The 14,674-nt window shown below is 43.1% G+C and overlaps 2 protein-coding genes across 11 annotated transcripts in view; both read right to left on the reverse strand.

Annotated features, from left to right (window-relative positions):
- CEMIP (cell migration inducing hyaluronidase 1) overlaps positions 1–14,674 on the reverse strand; it is a 121,839-nt gene that overhangs the window by 87,252 nt on the left and 19,913 nt on the right. The window lies entirely within an intron of this gene.
- Positions 1–14,674, reverse strand: part of LOC308067100 (cell surface hyaluronidase CEMIP2-like) — a 57,156-nt gene that overhangs the window by 15,529 nt on the left and 26,953 nt on the right. Inside the window, exons 17-18 of the mRNA XM_080395360.1 lie at positions 13,248–13,463; positions 5,077–5,285 (exon numbers count right to left, since the gene is read on the reverse strand). Coding sequence (XP_080251486.1) covers positions 5,077–5,285; positions 13,248–13,463 — 425 coding nt within the window. The remainder of the gene's footprint in view (positions 1–5,076; positions 5,286–13,247; positions 13,464–14,674) is intronic.

Consider the following 14,674-nt stretch of genomic DNA (forward strand, 5'->3'; position numbering starts at 1 on the left):
CACTTTGAAATACTAATTTTGCCTTCCTGTGCCTTTATCAGTCTGGGAAGCAAGAGGAAAAGCTCACGTAGAACTAATCTGAAAAAGAAACAGTTTTGGAAATATCCATAAATTGGGCAAGTCTGCAACAAGTACATTCTAGCCTTGTCTTGTTATCTTTGTTTTCCTCCAGACCTTATCACCGCTAAGGAATTTTATTGCAGAAATGACAAGTAGCTGGAAGTATGAATCAGGCTGGCATTGAATAAGAAGCTGTAGGAAAAACACCTGCCTACACAACACTGACAAATACAAATATAATGAGTCCCTCAGAGTCTCAGTACAGATACGGGCTGCAGAAGTTTGCTTGCACTGAAATCTCCACCTTTGGAGGGGTTGTAGCACCCTGGAGGCTTTATATCACTTGGCGTCCAAAGGCTCCACTATTTTTAATGAAGAATTTAGAAACAAGCTCATTCCAGGGTCTTGAATTTTCAGACAATTAAGATTATTCACTGGTGAATATGATAACAAGCTCTAGTGCAGAGCTCCAGCCTAGCAAACACAGGAGTATTTGCCACCGAGTACCTGTGCCCATCCCTGCACAAACACCGCAGCAGGGGAAAAACTGGACATGAGCCCAAGCACACACACGGACATCTGCCCTTGTGCTTGCTGTTGACAAGAAATTTGGCCCTGCCCTGCCAATTTTATTTTTTTTTTTAAAGTTCTCAGAAAGATCTGGCTCCTGCAAGAAGGCACCAAAGAACACCAGTATTATGAGCCTCACTGTACCCCTCCAGGTGAGGGTAAGAGGGTGGCTGTGCAGAGAGCCTGGGGAAGGCTGCCCTGCACTGTCCTTGGAGCCAGCATCTCTCAGGAGTGGTGCAGTACTAGGAAATACCTCTGCTTGCAGGACTGTGACAATCTATCTACAAAAAAATACCCTCTGTATACCGCTAGCTGCTTAAGTTTCCCTGAATTCTCTGTCAAACCACAACAGAGAGCCCTAATAAGGGAAATCCCTTCCCTCTGAGCCTTGACAGACCACGTACAGAGATATTTGCCTGCGCTCATTAAAAACAAGGCATGTTTAATCTAATTGCCACTGCTTTTCAGGCTGCTTCAACAACACAACTTATTACACTATACTTCAGATATGTGCTTTAAGGAGATTTAATTCTTATCCTTAGATGAGCTGATAGCCCAAAGAAGCCTGGCTGACTTACTGAACGGCACTGTGCCTGTGGTAACAGTATTTGCCTTAGCTGCTTCTGCGATTAGAAAATTTGCACAGGCACAAAGCCTAGGTCATTAAACCGAAGGACTTAATTTATGACTGCTTACTGTATGAAGTGCCAATCTTTGTACTGTTTTCCAGCACCTGAAAAGAGGCACTTACTTGCAACCAAATAATGTTTTCCAGCCTCTCCTGGCTTACCAGCCTCTCCCCACTCTCGTAACAAGCTCGATGCTCTCTGCAGGCCATCGTACTTCAGGATAGTGATTTTGTGGAAAGCCATTAACTCAGTCTTACAAATAATTCTCATACTTCTGTGAAGCAGAAGAAAAAAAAAAAAAAAGGCAGCCAAGAAAACATACAAACAGCTCTTAGGGAGCAGAAACTGCTCCAACAAAGAGATGAAGCTCATGGAGAGGGCGTCTGAGATCTCCATTTATGAAGATTTCACACAGGCTTTATGCCTGATGAGAGCAACCCTCAGCAGAATCTGGACTGGTTCTGGTGCACGCTTCATCCCTGGTCATTAAAATTCCAGCCAGCACTCTCCTTCTGTTCTCTTGCCAGAACATTCAGAAGTTACTTGTCCTGCATTACCTCTTTCCAGAAGCATCAATACCCAGCTGCCTTCTCATCCTCACAGGGAAACTCCCACCCATTATACAGACAACCCTATCTATAGCTTCAAAAGACATTTCTGCCGAGACAGCTATGTTCCCCAGCAGCCTGAAAACACAGCCTGTGGGTCTCCACATGGCTTTATATTTGCCCATCAGTCAGCTAGTGACACAGCTACCCTGATGAATGCAAACATGTACATTGCTCACTGGAAGGGGAGCTGGTGGGCGTTAAACCGCTCGTTGGTACCACGTGGCTGGAGACAGCAGCATGTGGAGGCATAGCAATTGTGTTTGGTTTAGCTACATATTTTGATGGAAGTGAAGAAGCTGTAGAATTACTCTAAACATGGTTTGAATTGGTGCAAGGGAGGTACAAGTACTGCAGCAACCCTCCTGGCGCCCACCGCAGAAAGAAAAAGGTCTGCTCGGTGACTATGCTCTAACTGATGTCCTCCTCTGCTGAGTAAATCCACCTGAGCAGTGCCTCTGAACTCACTGGGCAAGATCTGCAGCTCACAGCACTGCCAGTTTCAGCTGAGTCATGTGAATTCATCCCAACCAGCTCCTGCCCACGCCAGGAATCTGGATGTTCCAGTCTTTTAATAGATGTCTGAACTGGCATGACTTCTACTGGGTCTTTCTACAGTGTTTCAGAGGCAGGGAAAGCGTTAATCATGCAACTACTCAAAATCAGCACTATGCCTGACCTCCACAGAAATCCAAATCCTGGTACACATCTGCCTGTCAAATTCCTTATTTCCCCTCTGACCTTCCTTTAGCCAGCATAGAGCAAATCACTCCAGAAGCGTGAGGGCTGTCTAGCTGCAAAGGCAGCATCCTGGATACAGCTATCCATCATTTTACAATGACACTAAAAATAGTTTAATTGTTCACTCAGGTTTTGTCTGAAATTACTAATCCTAAAATACCGACATGAAAGTTCATCAAACATTTTTTTGGTTTGCCAAAACATATTCACATATTCTGCACAGATGTTAATAGCTTATTTTTTGGCAGATTGTTCAGTATTTTGGATTAAAAAAGAATAAACAAAACATAAAGCCACTTGAGACAGGTGAAAGTTTTCCCCAGTTTTCTAACTGATTACTCTGGGCTCCACAATCTGAGATTTCTTCCATTCCAGAAAGGACTGGAATACAATGTTTAAAAAACATTATACATGGAACTGCTTAGGCAGGCACTTGTTTTCTTCCAGCCTCCTAAATCCTCTTTTTCACCTCAGTTCCTTAACCCTTCCACAGAAATGTCATTTCTCCATGTTTCTGCATGCAGTCTGGACATTTCACTATTGCCACTGCACCAGCCTTAAGTCTCGTGGTAGTTTGCATCCAGCATACTTGAGGTGTACACAGAGCAGCCACATATTTAATTCCCAATTACTCCTTAGCAAGATGCTCTAAATGAAATGAAGTAAAATTGTGGTTTTCCTTCATTACAGTATATTTCTTGTTTATAGTTCTTCAAAACACATACCTCGCCAACTGTTCCTGCATCAGAAAAATTTACAAACCTTTGCCCCGTTTAACACAAGACCAAGAGAACCACAACCACATTGTGGTTTTCAATAGTAAAACGTAGTGAAGTTGCTGCTTGAACAAGAGCTAAACTTCAAGCTGAGTTTTACCAAAGACCCAGAGTGCTGCCTTCAGATTTGAATTACTGTGCTTGAAAGACCGTGGGCCAAAGTTTTGGCAAGTATTAATTGGCACAGTGACAGAGTAACCACCAGTTACCCAGCAGAAGACTTGGCTCTGCAACTGCAAGGAAATAACTAATCATTTTAAGACAGATAATAATTGAAAAGCTCAGCTTCCCTGAGAGTGACTAATGAGTTTTCCTCTTCCTTAAAGTGCACCAAGATCTATTAATACAGAAAAGCAGCGATTTAATTCTAATAATTCCTCTGTGACAGGAGTGTCCAAACGCTGATCCTCCAGCAACTCGGTCACGGCCCCACAGCTACTACATCTTTAAATCAAGAGGACCAGGTATTTGTCACTCCCCACAACGGGCACTGCAGAAAGAGAAAATGCTGCCCTTCCCAGCTACATTCCCATGGGAATTCATAATGGGAACTAAGGACAGTATTTTTCCCCAAACTTCTTCAGGTCCAAAGTTCAGGGGAACCAAACACAGCTCAAGCTTTTGCCAAAACTGTCCTAAGCTAAAACCACCGCAGTGACGCTCTGCTGGAGGAGCAGCGCGTGAGTGTGGGGTTTGGTGGATAATACTGGAGGGACTTAGGAACCCGCCAGATTTACCAGCAGTATGTGCTGCTTCACATCCTCGGTGCCTCTGACTTCTTTCACATCAAACCGTCTAAAATCTGCTTTGCAAGCCTGTGCCCGTGTCTGGCTGGGTTGTATGTACCCATGGAAGATTTCATTCGCATACCTGTGTCCTTTTATTGTATTGTGTTTTTATCAATAACCAAAGGAGTCACATAAATTGCAGGACCCAAGGGGATGGCGAGGTTTTTTTGTGGTGCTCATCTCCTGCAGCATCTCCTCTGCACCAAGCACGGCAATGTCTGTCACTGCTAAGCTGGTAGGATTGCAGGACTCTCCTAACCAGTGCAAAGCACAAGTCATTTCACTAAAGTAAGAGGAATGGTACTAAAACCCATAAATGAATTAATGCAAAATGAAATAGACTGCAAGGGAAAAAAAAGCAGCATCTACAATGGATATACCCTGCTTTTATATAACTCTAGAAGAAAACATGGGATATAAATACAGCATAGCCTACAATTTTGCTGTACTGAGTCCTAATGTTTTAAAACTTCATGTAAAAAGAAACAGTGATTACAGTGCTGTTTGGATTACCAAAGATGCAAAGCTCTGTGCACATTCTGATGTATTTCTGCACTTTATATATATAGGAGATAAATTATGTGTGCAGCAACTAGTACAAACAAATGAACAAGAGCCAGAGCTCTTCTGGAGACATTTCAGGGACAGCAGGCCAGGACTAACTTGGATTCTGTTTCAAAACTTTCTGGAAAGAGAAATGTCTCTGCACATCAAAAAAGCTGAAATAAAGTGAAAGCAGAGGCATCATCTCTTTGCATCCGTAAGTGCCAGCCATTAACACCTTGCTTCCACGCCCTCAGAAATTTCTGAGACATTTGAAAGGTCACTTGCGAATATCCTGGGAAATTGTTAAAGCATGAGACAGTTTGAAAAGAGAGCATTTTCTAGCAAAATAGGGCTGTACCTGTTGAAGTTGATCGGGTACAGGATAATATCCTCAGGTGCTCTGCCATCCCACTGGATGATATAAGCCTGCTCCAGCATGACAACAGGCTGGTACTGCTGGTATGGAGCTCCTCTGTTCACGCCTTGCAGCCGCAAGGGATGGGAATGGTATGCTGCTCTGGCAATGAGTAAGGTCAGATTCTCAGGGCGTCTGGCCTGAATATAAAGCTGAGGGTGAAAGGAAAATGACAAACATATCCATTAAACCAGCCAGGCACAGCCATAACATGTGCATTTGATCATTGTTGCCTGCAAACGGTTTTTGCCAATGAAGAGCTCAGAACATTTGGAAAGTCGCTGAAACATTTCCAGTTCAAATAAAAAGGTAAAACAGAAATAGCATCTGCAGCCATTCGTGGGGACACCGTGAAGTGAGATATGAATTGTACAGCACCATAAAAATGTTCACTATTCAGAATCTTAAGGGAGAAGGGTAATCAAGGAAATATTGCAAAGTAACTCTTTTTTATGAATTCAAATAACTGCACTTTAAAAACAGGCTTATTCCATTGAAAATACAGAAAACTTGAGTTATTTCAATGGGCTTTGGATTAGGTCCAGGTATCTAATGGAATCCACATCTTTTCTCTCAAGTAGCAGACTAGGCTGGAATTTTGGGGGCTAAAACTTGATGGCTTGACTGTATGACCTTACAGACTAAATACTGTGTTCCATAGGTTTCAGCAGAGAGCTCTTCTGTGCAGGGACCAACAGATGCCCTTGGCCTGTAGTTCAAAACAAACTACACCCCAGCTGTATGCTTTTTCTGTCCTGCCATCACTCAAATGAAGGCAAATTCATGTGGCAAATGTTCGTTTTAAGGCTGAACACATGATGTTCACCTGCGCCTGCCGGGGTGAAATTCCATTGCAAAAGGAGGATGCACAACCAGTCATATAATCTGTCTCGGCATGCAGGGTTGTGGCAGACAGCTTGTCATATACCTTGAAGGGTTTCAAAAGCAGCAAGGACAGGTGAGGACACCTATAATCCTGCTTCCTTCACTCTCCCGCAGTGCTCTTTACATCACAAACTTAAACCATCCAACATAAAAATCCACATTAGCTCAGAAATTTCTGAGCTTCTGAGCATCCATCCAGCACGATTGTTTTTAAACAGTTTCTGCCTTTGAGGTAGAGACTCCATCTATCAGGATATCTGCCTCCTAATGCAGGGCTATGAGACCTCGGCCCCTCATACCTCCATGCCTGTCTCTCCCCTTCTTGTCTACACATACTGAAGCTCTGCAAAACCAGACTCTCTCTCACTGGTTTATATACGGGCTTATTTTAGTTGAGGTTTCTAGCTAGTTCAGCCCCTAGTTCCAGTTTCATGCTCAGAAGGACTCTGTGCTTGCATCTGCTCCTGCTGCTGAGCTTGTGCTCCTCAGGACCTCCAAAAGACAGCCCACCTCCGCCTACCCCTCACCTCACCCCAAATTCAGCAGCCTCATGCTGAATGCTCAAGTTAAAAATGTGGGTCTCCTGTCAAAGAAATAATCCCAAAATGGTTGTAAATATTTCTTGGATATTCAGCCCACTCCTCCACCATTGCACTTTAATGATGAAAACCTATCCTGAGTGGTATCTGCAGACCCTTGAAGTGGATCGCAGAATTGCATTAAACAGGATTTTTTCCTGATGGCTGAAACTATTGATCAAGTAATTCACTCCAGCCTCTGAGCAGCAGCCCATTTGCTCGTTCATGATGGATCAAGGAAGAATAACTGTTTTTACAGTCTGATAAAAGACCTCTTTTATCTACGAAACCAAGGAGGAAAACCTATTTTCCCTTCACATTCAGACCATGATTAGAAAGTCAGTAGCAGGGAATGTAACAAACCACATTTCAATCTCATTTGTCCCCACCCAGATGGGGAAGTGCTGAGGTTGGAGCAGGTAATCAGTAAGGTACCTTCAGACCTGAAATCCCATCGATGTATTAATTGTTCTCAATCAAAACAGCATTTTGTGACAAAAAACGGTTGGAATGAACTCTGGTACTGCAAAATAATAGCCCACTTGTGTCTTTCTGAGTGAGAGGCAAGAGTTTCTGTTCCACCACCAGAAACTTTCACATTATTTCCTTCTGTGTCCTTCAAGCACAGAATGTTACGATGGTAGCTGCTGTGCATTTACCACAAAATTAAATGCACCAATAATAAAATAAATTAAGAAGGGAAGGAAATGCATTCAATGAGCTCCAAAAGTTCCTAAATTACAGACTACCAAGAACAAACGTTTCCTATAGACTTTGAGGTATTTGGGTAAAAAGAAAAAAAAGAGAGAGCGAGAGTGCTATGCATGGCCTAAGCTGCTCACTACAACGGTTGTTAATGAGTTCAAGAAAGTGCTGGAAGAGTTTGCAGAGTGCTTCAGTAAGATGATGAGGAAAGCGTGTCAGAGATTTGCTGGTAGCGTTTTCCTCCAAGTGCCGAGGGAACAAGTCACAGGTCTGACACTCAGGGTAACAGTGACAGCTGTTTTGAGAACAGTGATTACTAGAACAAGGGAAAATGCCACTTCTGTGTTGACAGAAATATCTGTGGACTGGCTTTGTCTCCAGCAATGACCAACAGTGGCCACTGAGAGATTGCCTTAGAATTGCAAGCCAACAAAGATGTGATTTTCAGTCCCACAGAAATACACATGTGTATCCAGTGGATCTTACAAAACATCTACCCCTAAAGGAGGCCACACATAGCTGATCAGGCAATGTAAACCCTACACGAAGAGGCTCTTGCCCAGGTGGAGCATCGCTAGTCAACAGGACTCTGACTGGGAGCAGGGAGGGACTAGCTGAGATGTTTCCTGCAGCAACTGGGCTCAGCTCTGGAATCAGTCCTGGTGGCCTGGTCCTTCTTGAACACACCAAGCTGCACAGAAAGCAGCACCCCACATTTTCCCATTCATCCCTTTCTCTGGGCCTCTCCCCTCAGGGAAGAAGGGACAAGAGGGGAATCCAATCCCTGTTCATGAAATCCCTGACCTCCCTTCTGTGTTGCTAACTCTCGTCAGTCCTAGTACTTGCGTTTTGTTACCCCTTTAGGACTGCAGTCAAGATGAATAGATTACTCGAGAAAAACCCCAGGAGATCCATCCACCAAAGGCTGCTTTTAATTCCTAAAGAGATGAACAAAGTAAAAAGAACCTTTTGAGCTCCACTGGCCCCAGGTCGGTGAAACATCAGCCACTGTCCCAGCATAGCGCTCTCAGGATGTCACAACGTGGCCTCTTTCTTCCTAAGCCTTTACTCTGTGACACCTTTACTGGTTCAAAATGAACTTGGAAACCTTTATCACTTTTCTTCTGTGTATCTACCTTTGCAGGGCCAAAATGCTTGTGAGTAGGAGCAAAAAGGAGAGCAGCAAGATAATTTTTTCTGGAATGAAAAATCCGTCTTCCTTAGCAACACCTCCACAATTTTTGGTTAGCTCTATCAAAATATATAAAAGAAGAAAGTGGGTCATAAAGATACTTCAAAATATGAGAAGTGGTGATAGCTTAATGTAGTAGGAGAAGAAAAGCTAGTTAACATGTTATAAAATGCAAGCCTTCTAATTGCCTGGAAGGTTTAATGGACATAGTTGTCATTTTAGCTGCTTAACACTTCACGCTAAAAGGATGTGTCAGATTTCCCTGTGCTTACATGGCAATTCTCCCAAGTAGGTTGTGAAACTGAGAAGATAAGTTCTTTTACAATTCATGGGGGATCTGCTATTCAACTGGAGAGCGAGTATGGAGATAAGCAACACACAAAGTACTGGAACAGTGAGAAAAGGTCTCCTTGCCTTCTGGTTTCTTTAATACTGCTTTTGTCCTGCTGTGCTGTCAGCTGTCAAGCTGGGGCAAAATACCTTAAAAATGAGATGCTCAAAACATACCTTCTCCCCATCAAAAAGGATATTTTCCCAGGGCAAAACATTTTCTGTGCGAAACACCCAAGTGAAGACTTTAAAGCTCTTTTGAAAAGAAAAAGAAATGTATCTTTCTTTCTCTAAGACATGCTAGGACATGCTAAGGTGTCATTGATATCAGCAAGATAACTTTGGCTTTTCATCGGTATACATCAGAGATCAAAATTGGACCTCTTTGTTCAAATACGGACACCATCAGCTGAAGAATATCTTGCAGGCTTTTCCTTCTTCCCACTCTGTGAGGTGCTGACAGTCCTCAAGAACTGCAGATACCTGGGTTTGAACGGTTAGGCCTGGGGTTAGAAAAGCACCGTTCGCTACATGCCACCTCTCTTGCTTGCTTTACATTGAGAAGCATCAGTACCAAACCCAGCTACAGGTACTGAGGACACAATACCAGCTGGAGGTATGTAACCTGGGGATGCAGGACCCGTGCACTTGCAAACATTCGCTGCAGAAACAGAGGTAACAGGAGTGGAATAATTTCTGTTTTAGCTGCCTGTAGAAAGGTAGTAACTAAGCGAACTGGTGAAAAGTCAACAGCATTTTCTAAAGTATTTTATAATAGCAAGGCATTAATTTTTTGTTAATTTGAAACTGACACTAATCTAGTTACATGGCAGTTTCTTAGGAGAGCCACACCTTGTTAAGCTTATAAAAGGAAATAGCACATACTGCCAAAATCTCTGCTTGTTTTAACAAAGACTAATACCAAAAAGTAGAAATTTCACAGCATCTCCTGATGAGTTGCTGTAAAGTCTGCAAGAAAGTAGTAAGTGCACGGCTTCAGCTACCCGGTGGGAGCCAAGGCACTTGCCTTACAATTTATATAAAATTCAGAAATGGTTTAGGAATCTCATTTATATTTTAACCAGTAATGCAGGTGTTGAGGAGTCTCTGGCTCCGTGCTTTGGAAATCTCACCCAGCTATATGGAGAGAACTATGGGATGAGCCTCTCCCTACATTTTTCTTTCATTACTGGCTCTTGCACCAGCTGAAAGTCAGGTTGCTGGGACACCAAGGACCTCAGTGCCCTGCTGACAGAGTCTAAGTGACTCACAAAGATTACCAGATGTGGTGCTGCCAACTCTTGTGATTTCCCTGTGAGTCTCCCCCTATTTAGTGTTCTTCCTTAAAGCCTCACTTTACAACATGAGAGTTCCAGCTGTCGCTAAAAAGCATAGGGGCTGGTCTTGTTTGGACTACAACAACCCTACAAGCTCCAGAATCAACAGACCTGATAGTTCTTGCTTGGGTAAATTTCATTATTTTAAATTGGTCCCAGAACCCTTCTTTGGTAGCAAAAGGCAACACTGCAAGCAAAGCACAAGGCATTTCTCAGTGCTCTCTGCTGAAGGAAGGTCTTAGACACCATGCGGGAAAGGTGGCATGATGCTTCTTGGAGGTGGTGGAGAGTAGGGGCCACAAACCAAGCACAGGAAGGTGGGATGTCAACCTGAGCTGCTGGATTAAAACACCCTCAGGACCATCTGTCCCCAGGATTTTGTGGAGCTAGAAACACTGCCACAGGAACTGGTTTTCCCCAGTCATTTTCTTTCCTTGGCAAATTACACCCAGGAGAGGAAAAGCATGAGAAGTGAATGAGAGAAACCAAGCAAAAAGAAATTAATCGAACTCTAGGTGCTTTGCTCAGAAAGAATCTGCCTGCAACGTTAGCTGAAGGACCTGGATCTCGTTTCTCCATGCCAAGTAGTCCATCCCTAGGCTGACTATCTTGGGCTCAGTTCAGCAGTACTGTAGGAGTCATTATTTCCTTGAACTGAGAGGACATTTTCACCTGCTTGCACTAGGGAAGGATGAAAGATGTTGCCTACCAGAGCTACATGAAAAGGAAAACAGATTTTGTAATAGAGTTGCTAAGATCAAAGCAAACCATCTTTCTCCATAACTAGATTCACTCTTTCAGGCTTTTGAGCTGAAGTATGACGCTCAGAGTGTAGCACGCACATGAATCACCAGTAGTCAAGGTGCTGAGAATCAGGGTTAAGCTGAAATACTCCAACAATTATACCCTCCAAATTAAACCAAACCCTGCTGCACGGGACCAATTTCTCTTACCCTGCACATACATATATTTCCCTACCCAAAACCCATGAAGTGAAGCATTTAATATGAACTTTACTCATCCTTCTGGATGCTGATTAGTTGAAAAACACTGGTAAGGAACAGATCCCAGAGAAGCAAATGTTTATGCTTGCCTAAACCTAGCCAAGGAAATTTTCTATGGTGGAAAAACTGCCTCACCGTGTAGAGTGCCATAACCGGGAGGATATTAATAGAAATAAAAATATAAATGCCTACTTGTTTACAATTCTGAATTTAACTGTTAGGTTGCCAGAGCAGAGAGGATCATTTCTCTAGAGACACAGAGCAAAACCAAGTGCCAAGGACAAAGCCCTAATTCAATGGGAGTGGTTCATAGGAGCCCAATCCTGTTCCATGCCTAGTCAATAGCAAACCAGGGGTCATAAACCCAGTGTCTAGACACTTAAATAGCTAGTCCTGCTCTCTGCTGTGCAGCTAAAGCAAATGCATATACATTTTTTTAGCTTAGAGACATGCATAATCTGGAATTGGCTGTGCACTTATTACGTATAGAGGTCTCAAAGATAATTGCACTCCCAAAAGTGTCACGCAGAAAGTTCCTTGGGGAAAGGGGAGTAGAGCACTGTGCCTGACTACCCGGAGTGCAGGCTCACACATTACTACACACCAGAGAAGCCACAGAGAAAGCACCTTCAGAAATCTCCCAATGTGGAAAGACCATGAGTCTAGGTTTGAAACCTATCCTGAGGTGCATCTGTAGGAAATCAGGCTCTGCTAATCCCCATGCTCACTAATCTGCATGCCAACAAGGGAAACCTGACAGCCTGCTCCTCTCCAGGCAATTTTAGCTCTGCCTGCTCTTCACTGACTTCAGGTAGACTTTCATCCTGTGCCACACCTGCTGATGTCTGGGCAACGTCTGCTGACTCCCAATGAGACAAGAGTTTGCAGCATGCTCTCAAGTGCACAGAAGATTCTTAATAATTAAATAAACAAACACACACCTGCTGTATCTCATGTATCTCAAGAACACTGATCTTATTTTAAGATCACTTCATAATCCACCCTTGCCTTTCATATCCAGCAGTGCGCCCCGCTGTAGTCTTTATTTGACAGCGCAGGGCTGTTCTCAGGGATCAAAAGAACATAATGGTCCTTCCAAAAGCCAGATCTGGTGTGAGGGTTCCCAGTACCCACACTCCAACCTCAAGCCACATGGCACTGTGCACACCCACCACAGTCTTAATCTTTAGCTTGTTCAGCACAAGGAGAGAGGAAACCTCGCAACATGTCCAAGTAACTGGAATTTAACAGGCCTAGATACCTTTTTGGTACATACATTATTATCCTTTAGAAGCAAAGGAGCAAGGAGAGCCATCTGCAGTCTCTTACGGGTGACTGTGAAAGCTGTGGTGAGTCATGTATTTATAGTATGCTCCATCCACAACAAAGGTCTTGGTGAAATTTGAGCAACATACAATGAACCAGGATCTGATTCTGAGGTCACATTTTCCCTCCATTTACAATTTCCTCTTCCTTTCTTTCCCTACTGAAAGGTTACTGGGGATTTGCAGCCCTTTCGACCAAGGTGTCAACATCTCAGTTAAAGTCTCTAACTCCAGCGGGCTGAAGAAAACTGCTGTGAAGGCTTAAGACCACCCTGGCCTAAGGCTGAACATCCCTCAGACAGTGATTTCTGGATGGGAAATCAGAGGTAAGTGTGAGTTTGTCTCTCAGCCACCCATTTCACCATCCTGAATGCAGTGGGATGTATCAGAGAAGTAACACCTTCCATTACTGAAACCTGATTTACAAGACTTATGCACAAGAGCCCCACGATAGACGGGACAAATGTCTGGAAACAGGAACGAGAAAACAGCAAACTCTCCCAGCTCAGTTTCAACTTGCAGCTGGTTGTGGACAATGGGAAGAGACAGGGCTCCTTGCAGCCATGGATGAACAGGAGCTTTACCGAGTCCTTGGAATTAGGCAGATAACACAGAGAGGAGTAAAATTATACGCAATTTATTATTCACCTGCTATCTTATGGAGTGTTGAGTAGGCTTCACTCCATGGCCCCTCAGCAGAGTACCTGAGGACACCCACCCCACCTGCCCAGCGACGCTGCTGCCACCACCCCCCTTACCTGTGCGAACTTCCCAGTACACACCACCCCGTTCCAGCGTGGGACAGTCAAGCAGCCGGGGTGACGCAGCAAGTAGTTGTCTGCTCTACCTATGAAAGTGTCCGGATACCCTGTCACTGAGCCATCCAGATCATGGAAGACAGATGTTTTGTCACCGTCATTATTGTTGTTTCCAAACCACTGGCCCGATCTGCCAAAAAACACTTTCAGTCCAACCTAGCAGGAGAAAATAAGAAGGAAAATTACTGGTTAGCTCTAAGGATGGACTTGGGTTTGCAGTGTTTTAACAGCCAAAACAGTGATACAGTTAGAACTAGAAAGCTCTATTGTATGAGTAAAAAGTTTTGTTTTGCCTCCCCAAAGTTAGAAAGATTTCCAGCTGTATTGGTTTTCCCCCTCATTTCTTAATCCCGGGAGATATTTTCACAAAAATGAGACTTTTTGAAATGCACCCACACAACCATGTATTCCTTGAAATCACACAGCAATAAACTGTGCGGTGACAAAAGGAAGAGGATGACTCAAAGGGCAGGGAAGTATTGGAAGATTATGAAATTTATTGAGGAATATCACAGCTGTGATCAAAGAAACAAAAATTATTAGACAGTGAATTTTCTCGTATATTTTCAATGGCTGCTTTAAATGGTTCTGAGTGCCATTTTTTTTCAAATTGTTCCTCCTAAAATCTTAGAAACCCTGTAAAAGTGACAGCAATTCTGAGAACTGGCTCTTGTGCACATACAGACTCATAGAATCATTTAGGTTGGAAAAGACCTTTAAGTATGGCCCCTGAAGAATTTTTCTAGGAAAGAAAAATATCAGGAAGCAGCATTATCCTTATTATGCGTAGGCCTGTTTTCAAGATTTTTTGGTAGCTAAGTAAAAGAATTTGTCCTGATATGAAAGTCCAACAAAACAAGGAAACTGCAGATGTTCAGCTAAAAAGCATAGACTATTTTAATATCTGCAGAGAAAATTAATACAGTGTGTGATGATTAAGTTCTGAAGCAATCAAGAAAATAATTACTCCAGGTCAAGCACTCTGAATGAATCCTGCAGCAATGTGTATAAAAGCAGGCGGCATAAATAGCGACTGGATCACGCTGACCCAAAGGACTGTAATTTGTTTTATTTAGCCCAACTAATTTTAATTGGACTGTGCACATGAGTAAGAATTAGGGTCAGCACGCTTGGGCTGCAAGTTTACTAAGCGCTTTAAAGGCTTTATTTTAACATTAATAAACAGAACAGATTTGGAGAATAGGAAGGTTATTGTGATTCTGAGTTAGGTGGAAAGTCCCATTGGCTTAAAAAGAATGAACCACTGCAGCGTGAGCTACTTGCAGAATAAAAGCCTTTATTCCTTTAAAATTAAATCAGAGCCTAGAACCATTTTTCTGCCACCTTCTTGTCTGAGTCTTATAAAC

The sequence above is a fragment of the Falco punctatus genome (genome assembly GCF_963210335.1).
Source record: "Falco punctatus genome assembly, chromosome: 7".
In the NCBI taxonomy this organism is placed as follows: Eukaryota; Metazoa; Chordata; class Aves; order Falconiformes; family Falconidae; genus Falco; species Falco punctatus.